This window comes from Bactrocera tryoni, chromosome 5 (assembly GCF_016617805.1).
Source record: "Bactrocera tryoni isolate S06 chromosome 5, CSIRO_BtryS06_freeze2, whole genome shotgun sequence".
In the NCBI taxonomy this organism is placed as follows: Eukaryota; Metazoa; Arthropoda; class Insecta; order Diptera; family Tephritidae; genus Bactrocera; species Bactrocera tryoni.
In genome coordinates this window covers 44,141,894-44,156,171 of record NC_052503.1, presented here as the reverse complement: position 1 = coordinate 44,156,171, position 14,278 = coordinate 44,141,894, and the positions used below count along the sequence as shown (strand labels likewise).

Genomic DNA, 14,278 nt, shown 5'->3' with positions numbered 1-14,278 from the left:
TAGAACTCAGAGGAATTCGTAGAATCAAGCATTCTGCCCCTTTGCCTTACAGAATCAAGCATTCTGCCCCTTTGTATTCGATAGCTGCGTTACAATCAGTCAGGTTCCATTACACAGTTTCGGCGCCTGAAGATTGTATAACATAATAACGACAGATCCAACTTTGAGACGCAAATGATGCGGTGGCATACCAATCCGATCAATTTGTATGAGCGCAAGTCTCCCGGAATTTGACTTTGAATCTTCCAGTTTAAGTCAACAACATCGGAAGAGCATTTTGGCAGCTACACATGTGCGCGTGCACTTAGAGGAAATGTAGTTACGATAATTTGTCCAATGTCCGAATATTCGTGATGAGTTCATCTTTGGTGAATTGGTAAAGGGGAAGATGGAATTGATATCAAACCACCGGAAGTATCAACCGGAATTTACCCATTTCAATTCTTAGCGAATACGATGATGTAAAATGTCTTCGGCAATGTCAATTTTGTTCGTATTCCACAATTGACGCTAATTTGATGGCTGATCATCGCGAAAAGTGTGCGAACTTCATTCCAGTGATTATCATGTTCCAGCAATTGTAATTGTAATTGTAATTGTATGTATAATATCAAGATATTTCCGAAAAGAGCAAGTTCTCGCAAACGGTTAACTGACGAAAGTTGAGAAAAAACTCGTAAATGTTAATTTTGTTGCTGGGGGTGTTTTCTCTGTCCGTACTGTATTCTCTGTGTTGAAATAGACTATTTGGTCATTCTCCAAATTAACTGCGAGACGCACAACAGTCGGAAAACGTTCATGAATCGCAAAAGTAAATATCATACAAAGCGCTTTATTGCAGTTCACGTATCGATCGTATCGTTCAAGATCAGTAACCGCCATGTTGCTTCCTTTGGTGACGTATTTACACGCGTATTTTATCGATTACACCAAACTGCAATATGCAACATTGATATGACTTTTGAATGTGAATTAGACAAAAGTGGCGAGTATGGTACGATCCATATGTTGTCGACTTCGATGTGTTGTGAACTTCGATATTCATGCCTCTAAATTGAATGCTAAATGTTCTGCCATTGTCATCTGGTGAGCGACGCTGATACATTGGATATCCATCATTTCTAGTTTGTGTTTCAGAAAGAAAAGCGCCTGGATAGTGTTTAGTACATTTATTGTCAGACATACAAACCGAAGTGGTATTGTGATGTCCGTAAAGTACATGAACCATATTGGTTTCGCATAATTCTGCTTCTATCTCTGGATCAGGAATTTCCGCCGGAAATGATTTCATCAAATTGATTTGGTGTAACCACCATCCACCATCCAAAGAAGAATATGTGCGAGCGACAAATCTCTCTTTTGCCACTCAACAAAGTACATCCAGCATCTAATAGCACCACATATACGTTGCTTTAAGGTAAAGTTTACAAAACATCGCAACTGTTGTTTGAAAAGTTGTCCTCTGACATCGTGACGATCGCTTGCTGATTGCCCGCGATCCATAATTTCATTCGTATGTCATCGCATCCTGGGAATTCTCGGTCATGTGCCATATGTTGATGCCAAAACGAACGCGACCTCTTCGTGGCATCGTAACAAATTTCAATCTGTAGTTGAGCACTTTGTGTGAAACACACATAACGTTTTCACGGAATAAATTTTTTTGAATAACCGGAATAAAGAAAGCAAACGACAAATTTGACAATTGAAAAACAAAAGGAAAAAAGTTGAAAAAAAATGTTTGTATGAAAAAAAGTTATTTTTTTGGAATTGTCCAACTCTCCGACTTCTCCTCACGAAAAGCATACGGTTTTTTTTATTTCTAAACTTGGGTCAGCTGTTCTCGAGCATTAGCGTTACTAACAGCATTCATTCCTTTGTATGGGAAAAAGAAAAGGGCTCTTTTTAGGGGTTTTCCGGCAATTATTCGAATTTTTCGAAAGAATTTGCAAAATTGGTCCAGGCGTTTTTGAGTTATGCGCCTGCATTTATAACCATGTTCGTTTTTATTTCATGTTTAAAATCGTATTTGAAAATTTATTTTCTTCATAATTTTTTTCTTGGAAAATTTTCCAGAATTTTCTTAAGTATTCTCCTTGTTTGGGCGGAGACCTGTCCGAATTGGTGGTAATCACCGAAATCGGTCCAGGCGTTCTCCAGTTATAAGCGTAGCAACTAACGTCACTTTCTTTTATATATATAGATTAAACTTGAAAATTTAACATAACAAGTAAATAACTGAAATTTGTTAAAAATACAAGGCAATTACAAATCAAATTCAAATTACTTCAAACTCTTTATAAAAAATCTGCTACATTTGTCATGAAAATGAAACCAAAACTAACTTTGCAACTTTAATTTTTCGAACTATGTGCGATATTGATGAAATTTGAACCTAGGCTTATCATATCATGGAGAATTCTATGCTACCAAAAATTTGCGTTCTTCTATCTGGGTTGTCAGCAATTTAAGTCCCTTTATTGAATCACCCAACAAAGCCTTTTAGTAAATGGTAAGTTTAAGGACTTTCATGAAATTTTTAAATGCATATACATATGTACTTAAATTCCACTCAGATCTGAAAACTACTGAAACAAGCTCTTTTTTGGGCAAAAGTGAGATTAATTTTTTGCCTTACTTCCGAAATTTTGCGAAATAACTTTACATCATTTCTCATACAACTTATATGTACTCGTATGCCTACTACGTGTACGAAATTATACCGACATACTCACGCCAGTGCACAGCTAACGAGCGCGTCTTGTCTTGCCACAGCCCAATGCACGCCTCGCTAGATGGCTGGTGGCAACTTCAAAGGCTGACTGCTGCCAACAGCAACAGGAACCAAAGCAGTCAGCTGTGCAGGCAAGCAAAATGTTGTATAATGTATGCCAGTGGAATTTCTTTATTAAAAATTTCGCTTTTAACATATGTGTGTATGCATATATGTATGTATGAATATATATATTTCATAATTTGGTATATGTGCGCATAAATATATGTATGTACATAAATGTATGTTATATAGGTTATGCTTGATTGAAACTACATAATGCAAATAACTTCTGCATATACATATGTGCCCCATACACCTTATATACTAAGGCCTACTGTTATCCTTCCGCACTTTCAATGAAATCACTTATTCACTTATTAATTGTTGTCTGCTCGATTATTCTAGTTATTCATTATGCTATTTTCTTCTTTGTTCTTTTCATGCTACCAAATGGATATGCAACCATCAACAACAACATTAAAATACCACACACTGTTTGGCACAACAAAAAAATCACCAACTTAACGGGCATTCATTAAAAATAACTAAACATACACACACACATAAAAACAACCAACTAAACTACTAATCCTCCAACAATTTTCATCCCGCTAACCTCATGCAACGACAAACTTTTGCAAACCACACGACCCACTAACCTCATAAATCCGAAACCAAACCGAACTATTTAAATATCTATTGGTCAACTTTCGGCATACAAATGGATTCCACACCAATTTATTTGCTCCAATACTTCTCATGCACAAACACAAACACATACACGCATATGCACTAATTTGGCCGACGCCACACAGAGATCCGATTAATTTGGCTGTGCTATCGCTGAAGGAGAATGGTGAATTGATCAAATTGCGCAACAAATGGTGGTATGACAAAACTGAATGCAACCTCAACAAGGACAATCAGGACACATCACGCAGTGAATTGTCATTGAGTAATGTGGCTGGTATATTTTATATATTGATTGGTGGCCTCTTGGTGGCTGTCTTTGTGGCTATCATTGAGTTTTGCTTTCGCAGTAAAGCGTCCGCACAAAAGGCGAACGGCTCCATGCTGAGTTCAGCGTCCGGCGGTGGTTCACATCAAAGGAATTCTCTAACAGATGCCATGCATTCTAAAGCGAAATTGACTATTCAAGCGAGCAGAGAATATGATAATGGTCGTGTTGGGGTAAGTTGAAAATGTATTGTATTGGTCGCCATTAACGTTTACACACACATGCACATTACATACAAATATATTACTATATTATGTGAATGTATGAATTTAAAATTTAAAAGGGATTAAGTATTGTTCGATATAAGAGTGAGATTTTAACCGAATAGTAATCGGTGCAGAATCATTTTTTGGTGTTTAATTTGCGATAGAATAAAAAAAACCGAAAGAAATTGAAAGCACAGCGTTCGCATCAGTAAATATTGTGAGTTCTTTAAAAAATATTTCACAACAAATAACATACAAAAGGTTGAAATGAAATAAATATTATATGGCGAATTCCTTTTGATAACGCAATTAACAAACGATAATTTTTTGGAGACTAATCTTAGAAAAGATTCTATCAGAAGTGTTTATATACTTATACACATAGTTTCTGTATAAATGTTCCATGAATTTATAACCCAATAGCTGTCAACCTACTGTAAGTGGCTCTGAACTTTAGTTGTTTGCCGAATTCGATAGTTCTTATACCACAAAAATTATTGTAGAAATACCTAATACAAGTATATCAAATAAATCGACTGGCTGCTCAAGTGCCAATGACAAATAACAGATTTTCATGTTTAGTTATGTGTAACACTAATCTTGGTGTACGATTTTCTTCTTTTCAGTTGTCATTCATAATAGGGGATTTTATATTCTTAACATTGGTTATTCAGAAAGCTCATATTATAAAAACCAAAGAATATTTTGGGCAAATAAAACTTTTAGAAATAACTTTTGGTACAACTGCTTTAAAATATATCTCAGTCTTGGCGCTTGCGTATTTATTTGCGGTATGAGAACAAAAGCCTGATGCCTGAGGGTCAGAACAGAGACACAAGCAATTCGAATCGCAATTCAAGAAAGTTTACAATCATTTTTAATTACTTGTTCCATTGAAAATCGGTCGAATATGAACTCGCATGGAATTAATTCTTCAGAGCTGACAAAAATGTTTGTGAACAATATTCCAATTTTCTCATTCAAAGATTTACGTCTATGCACCTGCATCCATGCCTAGTTCCCTATTTATAATAATTTTAATGACATTTTTTGCTGTAACCGTTCCAGTCACTTCTGCTAATATGATACGCTGTTATTGCCACGGTACACACTTAAAAAATGTGTTATCAGCATCGTCATCCAGTGGTAAGAACACTTCGGGTTGTCTAAGTCTCTTTTGATTCATTTGTGTAGGTTTTCCATTAATTTCTGGGTTTATATCCCTCTATATCCTTTGATCCATCAATTTCGCCATTATGTTAGAGTTCTACTCTAACCTCCTGCCATAAATAAATTCGGATTACTTCTATGTTGTCAATGGATTTACGGTTCCCTGATCTTTCGGCGCTCAGTAACCAAAAGGTAGATATACTTGTATTACTAGAACTTGACACAGTTCGTTAAGCTGAGCACACACTCAGGGCTGCCGAGAGTTATATTGTTATACCTTGTATCTATAGTTTTTTAGTATACCTTGTATATAGATGGTTAACTCTCATCAAGTATTTGGAGTTGTAACTTAATTTCCAGACGACTGGACCTAGGACAGATGTCGGTGCATTAATACACCAGCATACGGCCTTTCTGATAACTTCTTACCATTTTCATAAGATTAATGAATGAGGAATGCACCGCAACTTTGTGCTCTATTTTTATAAGACAGCGAAGGTATTTTGAAAACCATCTTCGCTCCATTTTACACTGTTGAATGCATCACGAATGTACAGCATGATCAGAAGTACTCTACAGCGTTTGTCCAGAAAGTATGAGAACGTAGTCGATTTAAAAAATTTATTTACAATTTACAATTTTTTAAAAACATCAAAATATTCTCCTTCTGCGTCGATGCAGCGCTGCCAAGGGATTTTCCCTTCTGCCGGTGTGTTCCACTCGGAAGATTGCCTCCTTGTCTCGGGATCATACTGAAAGATCCATGACTCGTCACCTGTAATTACGTTATTCAAAAATTGGGGGTCACTTTCACACATGCTCACCTTGGCACACTTCCACTCGCCGGAATTTCTGGTCGTCAGTAAGTACTTTTGAGACCATCTTCACGCACACTTCGCGCATGTTCAAGTGCTCCATCACAATGTCATGAACCACTGAAAACAAACTTCTATATGACGTTCAGTTTTTTTTCTATCCTGACAGCCAATTAAGAAAAATCGTAAAAATGAAAAACTGAGAAATAGCGCGTCAAAATTTTTGATTTTTGCCCAAGCGCTCATCATATCTGCAAGACGCTCGGTCACTTTTTCACTTCTAGTTTCGACAACATTTCGAATTCCCATCTATAACTTTGGGGACATATTCTTAGATAAAAAAAAAATCGATTATTTGAAGCTTCAAAAGCAGGCTCTCCCTTAAACGAATACTTAGTCGACGGTATGAATTCAAACTTTTGCGCACACGAGTGATATTGTCGGTGTTTGTAGAAGTCACAGGTCTCCTAGCACGGTCTTCATCAGCGACCTCTAGTGCCACCGAAACACACCAATTCTTGCTTAAGCAACATCTGGGTAAGCCTGCTTGATCATATTAAACGCCTCTGATGCAGATTTAAGTTTCACACAGAGTTTAATCGCGTACGTCTGCTCTAACGAACGCTGCATTTTCGGCTTGCACCACTCACAGAAACACGTCGCACGAAAATGTTTATGCTGACTCTTCAGGTGCTCGGAGACAATGACCAGCCGCTCGTTCGTTAGCTAGGAACGCCCTCTACCGAATCCAGTTGGTACGCGCACGCTCCGAAGTACAGTCGCGGCGGAAGAAAATTACACCTATTACTTTCCGGACAAACCCTGTACCTTTAAAGGGACGACACCCAACATGGGCTTTTTATGGAGTTAGCTATGTCTCTAGCCTCAGCCTAATTAACTTCTCAAACATCTTCTTAGCTATGCAGATCAAGCAGAGTGACTGATATGCGAACGAAGGCTACACTTTACTTCGCTGATTAGGGCATGCTCCTGTCTTTACCATATCTTTGGAAGCGACACTGCCTTCAAGCAAGTATTGTAACGTTCATGTCGAGTAGTACATGGAATCGTTCAACAGAAATTATTTTCTAAATTTCTGTGGGAGCTCTATCTGGTCCCGGTGCTTTATTGCTCTCCAGTGTGTGCGCGGCTTGCTGCTGTTCTTTTATTGTAAAAGGTGGTGAATCTAGGGAAGTGCACTCTCACTTTCGCTTATAGACTCATGTTCTGAAAGTAATGTGTAAATGAGATTGGTCATTTTGCTTTCTATACGCCAAAATAAAGTTTTGAATAATAAGTTTGTAGCTTAGTGTCCAACCTTCGGGCACATACAGCGTTGTATGTAATAGATCAATTCATGAATGCTTACTTCGGTTATCAGAAGATAGTAATTTTACAAGAAACATTACTAGCGAAAAAAACATTTTCAAGCCCACCTAATCAAGAACATAGGCTGGCTCGCTATTAGAACGTATGTAGAATGTAGATGCTTTGATATCCCAACATTAGTGGGCGTGTACACATTTGCATCAAACCGTTATGTGCCCACATATCATTGCTCAACGTAAACCCATAGGAACCACCGTTAAGGCGGATATAAAGCAATCCAAATAATGCATCCGGCCCGTTACAATTGCTATAGCAGCAATCGAATATGGACAGATAAAACCAGTGGAACTATGCAACATTTCAGGCTTTCCCTGCACCATGACTATAATAACCAGAGAGCTAACAAAGTATATGCACACACATATAGTACACACACGCAACTGCGTACTATTCAAAGCACATTTTCCACTGGCGGACGCGTTAACGTTATTTGTGCGTTCAGCTAAACGCAACTGCTGAGCTTAATATGCATAAATATACAAAAGCATAGCACACACACATGCATACAGCCACACAGGGACGAACAAAGCAGTGGGCATTTAATCAGTCGGCATAAGGGAGATACGAGCACGGAATGCACTGAACGTTCATTTGCCTGTTGGCAAAATTTGCTCGACTGCTCGCTTGCCTGCTGCTGCTTGGGTGCCTGACCGTCTATCGCCGTACATCCGCACGCCCATACGAAACGGCTGACAGGCAGCTGAGCAACCAACAGACAAATAGAAACAAATCAGCAACCAACAGCCGTGGACCAGCTATTTAGGCCCACATGCATGTATACATAAGTGTGTGTGTATGAGCACATATACTGATGCAATACGTCTTTGACGGTGCGGTGAATGCTCTGCAAGAATGAGTTAAGCCTAAGCCATACACAACGCGCACATATTACTATCTATAATGGTTCTCTGTGTATGTGTGTGTATGTACACCTATTTGCCAGCCTGCAGCAAAAGTTGGCTCGCAGGCACCGGTGCAACGTAGTCAACTCGTTGCATGCCTGTGCGCGCTGTGTATATGTGTTTGCACTTGTAACCCGTGCACTTGTTTGCCTTCGTACTCCGCATGGCTGAATAATCATCGCGTTCATTAATACGAGCCTTGCAGGCGCGTAACAGCGATCAGATCGTCGTCGTCGTCGACCTAGTCGTCAGCTGTGTCGGACGAAACATTCAACTAATGACTGACACGGGCATATCTGTCGCCGGGTGACCACACGGTCTACAACAATGCACACGTGCCCACATATGTGTGTTGGCAACCGCAACGCCGTTCAGCAGTTGCCACTGCGCTACAGTTTGACTTAAAATTCTGCTCATATTCCCTGCTGAGCGGGTGTGTTGAGCAAGGTCCCTCCTTATAAAGCAAACTGTTTTATGTTACTGAAATTAATATGAATTTACACCAATGCAACAGCAACAGCAAGTAGTGTGCGCCTTAGTAAGGCGAGGAGGTTAGATAACATAGCTACTACTTAGTTGACTGACAGTCAGCGCGCACTGTATACATTTAGCATATGTGTTAGTGTGTGCCCTCATATGCCTCCACTTACATATTTGTTTGGTCTGATGTATCAGTTTCTCTTATGTTAACTGCACGCCAGTGACGTCTACACCATACCAAGTCAGCCTCATTTTCTAAACATGAATCTGTGTATGTATTGGGCTTGTAGTGGTAATGCAGCACTATGCATACAACTTTCGTTTACAACAACAGCTAGCTGGCAATTTTCGGTGCATGTTTGAGTTCTAATTACATGTTAGAGCAGCAGGTATTTTGTAATGATGTATGTATTTAGTGGCTTGTCATAATATGTTTGATGCAAGTAACAGCTTTTGGTAGCTGGGTTGGTGTTGATTGCTTCCTGATTGCTCATGCAAAATCTAGGACGCCGGCAAAATGCTTTACTTAGTAGAATTAGCAGTGTCTGCCTGTTATATGTAAGCATTTGTACGCATTTGTTAGTGCTCAATTTTATTAATTTGGAAATTCTTGTTTAAGTTAACCATTAGAAGGAATTAGTTAACGTCAAACGGCTCTGAGCGGCACGTGATACATGCACTTGTTGGAGTCAAGAATTCGTTTTAGAGTAGAAATCTAATACATTTATTTTTGTGGAGATCAAAGCATACATAAATAAAACAAGAAGCTATAACGCCCTTTACAAATATGATCAGTCAGTTAATTATAGTATGCTGTGACTCGATCTGAGCAATTATTTGGAAATTGCATCATTGACTTAATTGAAGATATCTTGTCTAATGAAAGGTTTTCCATATAAGTACTTTATAACCATCGATCAGTTTGTATGACGGGTATATCCTAGTGGTCCGATATCGACAATTTCGATAAACTGGCACCTTTTTGGAGAAACAAAAAAACCCAATCCCAAAAACTGAGTGACTAGTCACAACGATTATACTATATATGTATGTATGTGGCAACCACGAAGGATCATTACGGCGTTAATTTAATCTTCGGCGCACCCTTAAATATAACTCTTCCTAACTCCTAAAGGCAGCACTAGCAAAGTGGGTTAAAAAATCCTTCATTCCTTTTGTTATTATATTCTCACTAACTCTTAAGTTGTAAAGAATAAGAAATAAATCTCTTCTGCTATTAGACGCCAAGCATAATACATCAGCTTTACTTGCTTCCACTTATATATATATATGTACATACTTGTATATTACAAAATTCGTGGCAAACTTAGTGTACCCTGTTCATGCTATGAATAAGTCTATGCCTTCGAATGTAGTTAGTGGTCTCAAGAAACTTAGAGGAATTAAAAGCAAATCGAATGAAAGTTCACTCTAATTACATAAGGCGACTGTATAGTTACAGGTCTGCAAGAATTGGCTACAAAAGAAGGTATTGAGTATAGCTACTCACGTCATTATATTGAAAACGCAAATCATTTAATTAACATTTAGAACACCACTATCTAAAGTATTGGACAGCTTTGCTCAATCTTTAGGATGAATTTGTAAATTGAAACTGAGAGGAATAAAAAAATAGGATGTCTAGTGAAATTATAAATCGATATACGTACTTATGGAATTTGAATCGATACTCACTTTCATCGTAAAATTGCCAGATTCTCACTACCCAACATATCTGAAGGAGAATTTTGCGACTGACTTGCTAAGAGGTCTGTGGGGTATTTTCATTACGAATTTGAGTTGAAAATTTTCATCTCGTTTTTTTTCCTACACCCCTTGACTACAACACCAAAACACCTGAGTTTTTGAAAATTTTTGCTATCATCAGTTTTAATAACCCATAATTAGTTATAAACATCATCTAACCACAAGATCGTAAGGTGACTGTTAACTAGTTTTATTGGTAAAATTTTCAAATAACCTGAATAACAATTTACAAACAATCACCTTAAAATAATGTGAGTTTAGATACATACAATGCATCAATATGTTGTTAAAAAATATTTCATAGCACAAAAAACTTAAATGAAGTAAACATTTTTTGAAAAATACGTATTCTCAAAATATTTAAGGAACAACGATTTTTGGGAGTTGATTTCTGAAAAATTAGTAAATTGGAAACGTTCGTAAATAAATCAAAAGTAAATTGTACATATATTCCCAAAAGATATTCAAGGTCTGCATACATCAATACTCGCAATACTGCCGCCTGACTATGACATTTCATTTTACGAAAACAGGACATAATAAAGCACCAAAACCAGCAGCGAGTTAATCCGTTGCCAATTTCAGTAGTTAGTTGTCTTGTGTAATGCAAATGTTGGTACTTGGATACCTAACAACTACTATATTGACGCTAGTCGCCATACTGTTGATATTAGTTAACTCACAAAACGTAAATGATCAAATAACAGTGGGTAGTTGTTTTTCTGTGGCGGAGTCACCAAAAGTAGTATGCTGCTCTCTTCTTCATTAGCGAGATAGTACAATACACATGCTCATGTGTCAGAAGACAGCCTACGGATGTATTGCAAGTGCTGCCAGTTTTTTTTATACATCTGTTATAATTTGTTCAAATCGCTGCTCTCTAACGCTTGGCGAACCGAAGACGGCTAATATGAAACTGTCTACGAAAAAAAATTCTTAACCTATCAAATCCAATTTCTGCGTATTTATAGTACACTTTATTAAAATTAACTTGAAAAAAATTTAAACCAATTTTCAAAAATTACCTGTTCCAAGAATTATCCATCTGAAACTATTATAGTTCCCAGTGAAATATTCTACATTTTTCATATTCATAGTTATGGTGTGGTATATATAGAATCAACATACCATATACTACTTGGTGTGTTATAAACTTGTTCGTTTAGCATTCGAAATCCTTGCCTATACGGGTGGTCCATTTCGAAGTTCCTTACTTTTTAAAGAAAAAAACACAGAAATCTCAAATTTAATGGGGAATGTTTTTTATAATTCAAAAGAACATTTCTTCATTTTCATGTTTTGAAGATTTTCTCTTTCAAATGTTCGCCGCGGCTATGTCTCAGATGGTCCATTCATTGAGTCCAATTTTCGATAATTCGTTTGAGCATTTCAACTGGTTAATGGCGAATGTCATGCGTGATGTGTTGCTCCAATGTCCGAATCGAAGCGGTAGACTTTAGACTTTATATAGCTCTACAGGAAAAAGTTTAACGGTGTGATACACACGATTTTGGTGACCAATCGGCCGGCCCAAACCGTGAAATTATCTGCTTATAGAAGTGTTCTCGCAAAAACTCCATTGATTGATGCGGTATGTGGGAAGCGGTGACGACTTGTTGAAGCCGAACGTCGCCGAGACTACAAGTGTTAATTTCCGGCATATCAAATAATCGGTTATCATGGCGCGATAACAGTTGCCATTGACGGTTACCTTCTCACTAGCATCATTTTTTAAGAAATATGGACCAAAGCGGCAATTTGCTTGTTTACATACTCATTGAGCTGGAAATATGACACATCGATGAACACAGTTTGGCTCGAAAACGTCGGAACTTCTTCGAACTTGTTAAGATTCTATAGAGCGACATGATGACACCTTAGAAAGTCGAGCGGCTTCAGTTCTTGTACAAGATGCTATTCGTACGGTCTCAATTTAAAATCTCGACGTAAACTGCTGTGAACGGCGCCGATTCGTTTCTCCACGGCCTTCGAATACACTCTCAGCTACGGCTGCTATATTTTCTTCCCTGCGTGCTGAATGTGGTTTATTCAGTCTAATATTATCCAATAATAAATGCTGGGTCTCATGATGGGTGGTTGTGTTGCGAATAGTACGCTCAGTAGGCCGATTATGATGACCATAAGTTGAGGGAAGTACGAAACACATTCTTTACAGAATGAACAATTTGTAAACGTTGTTTAGGCGTAAGTCTTTCCAGGATGAAATGCTAAATAATACAAACCAAAACAACTTGACAGTCTGACACGACTCACGCGTGATCTGTCAAAAAATACTATTGAGAAAGGTACCTATATTTGGATCAGCCGTTACATGTTGATTACTTACACCATTTTAGGGCCTGCCAAGTATTTGACCAGCCCCGAGCATAAGTGCTTTATTAAAAACTCTCGATTGGTGAAAGCATGGCTCTGCGATAGTGGTTCAGTTTGCTTTACGTTATAAATATATTATATATGTATGTCAATGAAGGCTTTAGCTCCTTCTTCCTCTACATTGCGTTGACTTAAGATCATATATATATCCTTTTATATTTAGGCATTGAACTAATGCAGTCAAGAATGCAATATATATTCAAGAGTTGAATAAAGTATATAATCCTGCAGTGTATATCATACTACACACTAACACACACACTTGCATTTACATTATTTCACACACTTGTATTGAATTTTGATAACATTGTGGTCACAACTATTATTAACGTTCAAACAGTACCTCAATTGTGCCTCTTTGCAGTATTATCCAGCCGGACAATTAAGTGCCGCATCTGAGGCCGAAACAATGCACATGAATGCGCACAGTCAGGTTTGACATGAACATGCGCAGGAATCGCGCCTTTGACGTACACCCTGCGCACCAACAATACGCCGCATAATGGCCAACAGCCGGCAGGAAACAGAGAAGATACTGAGCAATCATGATCAAAACACAACAACAATGCCGGGCAGCCAGAATAGTACGCTCATGCGAAATCCCGATGTAAATCATCCCTACGCCAAATAAATATATATATATATATATACATATACATAAATGCATATATACTAACTCAAAAACACATAACAATGTGAAAAAGCTAAACTTACAAAAAACATATACTGAAACAACATTCAAAAAAGTGGAATTAAGCGTGTGAAAGTATCAAAAATAATAACTTAATAAAATAAACTAGGAGCGTATATATAGATATTACTAAGAGTGAAAATAAAAATAAATGTGTTATTATATAAGTAAAAACACAGATGAAATCATACATAAAACACATTTTTTGTTTGGTGTTTGTCATGTGATAAAAACTCATTGCAGACATACAGTCACATACAGAACACTGCAAAACACAAGTGAAACAAATATAAAATTTTTTAAGTATGTATATTATACATTTTAGCAAAGAACTCTTTAATTAATATATTATTTTTCGCTAATTTTTTATCATATATATACACATACGCAAAAATAACCTTCCGATGTATTTTGGCTGTAATTTTTTTAAAAAATGAAAAACTTTGATTCTGCTTGTGAATTATTTTTATTTGGTCTTTTAAATGTTTTCCAATCCCAATTCATCAAGTTGCTACAAGAAGAACTCGTTGACCATTGCTCTGTAGCGCTCACCACTGACAGTAACCGTTTGGCCCGCGACGTCTTCGAAGAAAAAAGATCCGATGACTCCTCCAGCAAAAACAGCACACCATACAGTGACTTTGATAGGAGAATTACTTTTGCGCCACCC

The 14,278-nt window shown here is 37.5% G+C and overlaps 1 protein-coding gene across 2 annotated transcripts in view; it reads left to right on the top strand.

Annotated features, from left to right (window-relative positions):
- The window catches only part of LOC120778660 (glutamate receptor 1-like), a 136,338-nt gene extending 122,383 nt beyond the window's left edge, over positions 1 to 13,955 (top strand). Inside the window, exons 15-16 of one of the 2 annotated variants that reach the window (XM_040110585.1) lie at positions 3,592 to 3,967; positions 13,282 to 13,955. In XM_040110585.1, coding sequence (XP_039966519.1) covers positions 3,592 to 3,967; positions 13,282 to 13,356 — 451 coding nt within the window. In that variant the 3' untranslated portion in view covers positions 13,357 to 13,955. Of the gene's footprint in view, positions 1 to 3,591; positions 3,968 to 13,257 lie in introns of both variants that reach the window. The other variant, XM_040110583.1, reaches the window with a different exon arrangement.
- The last annotated feature ends 323 nt before the right edge of the window (positions 13,956 to 14,278 follow it).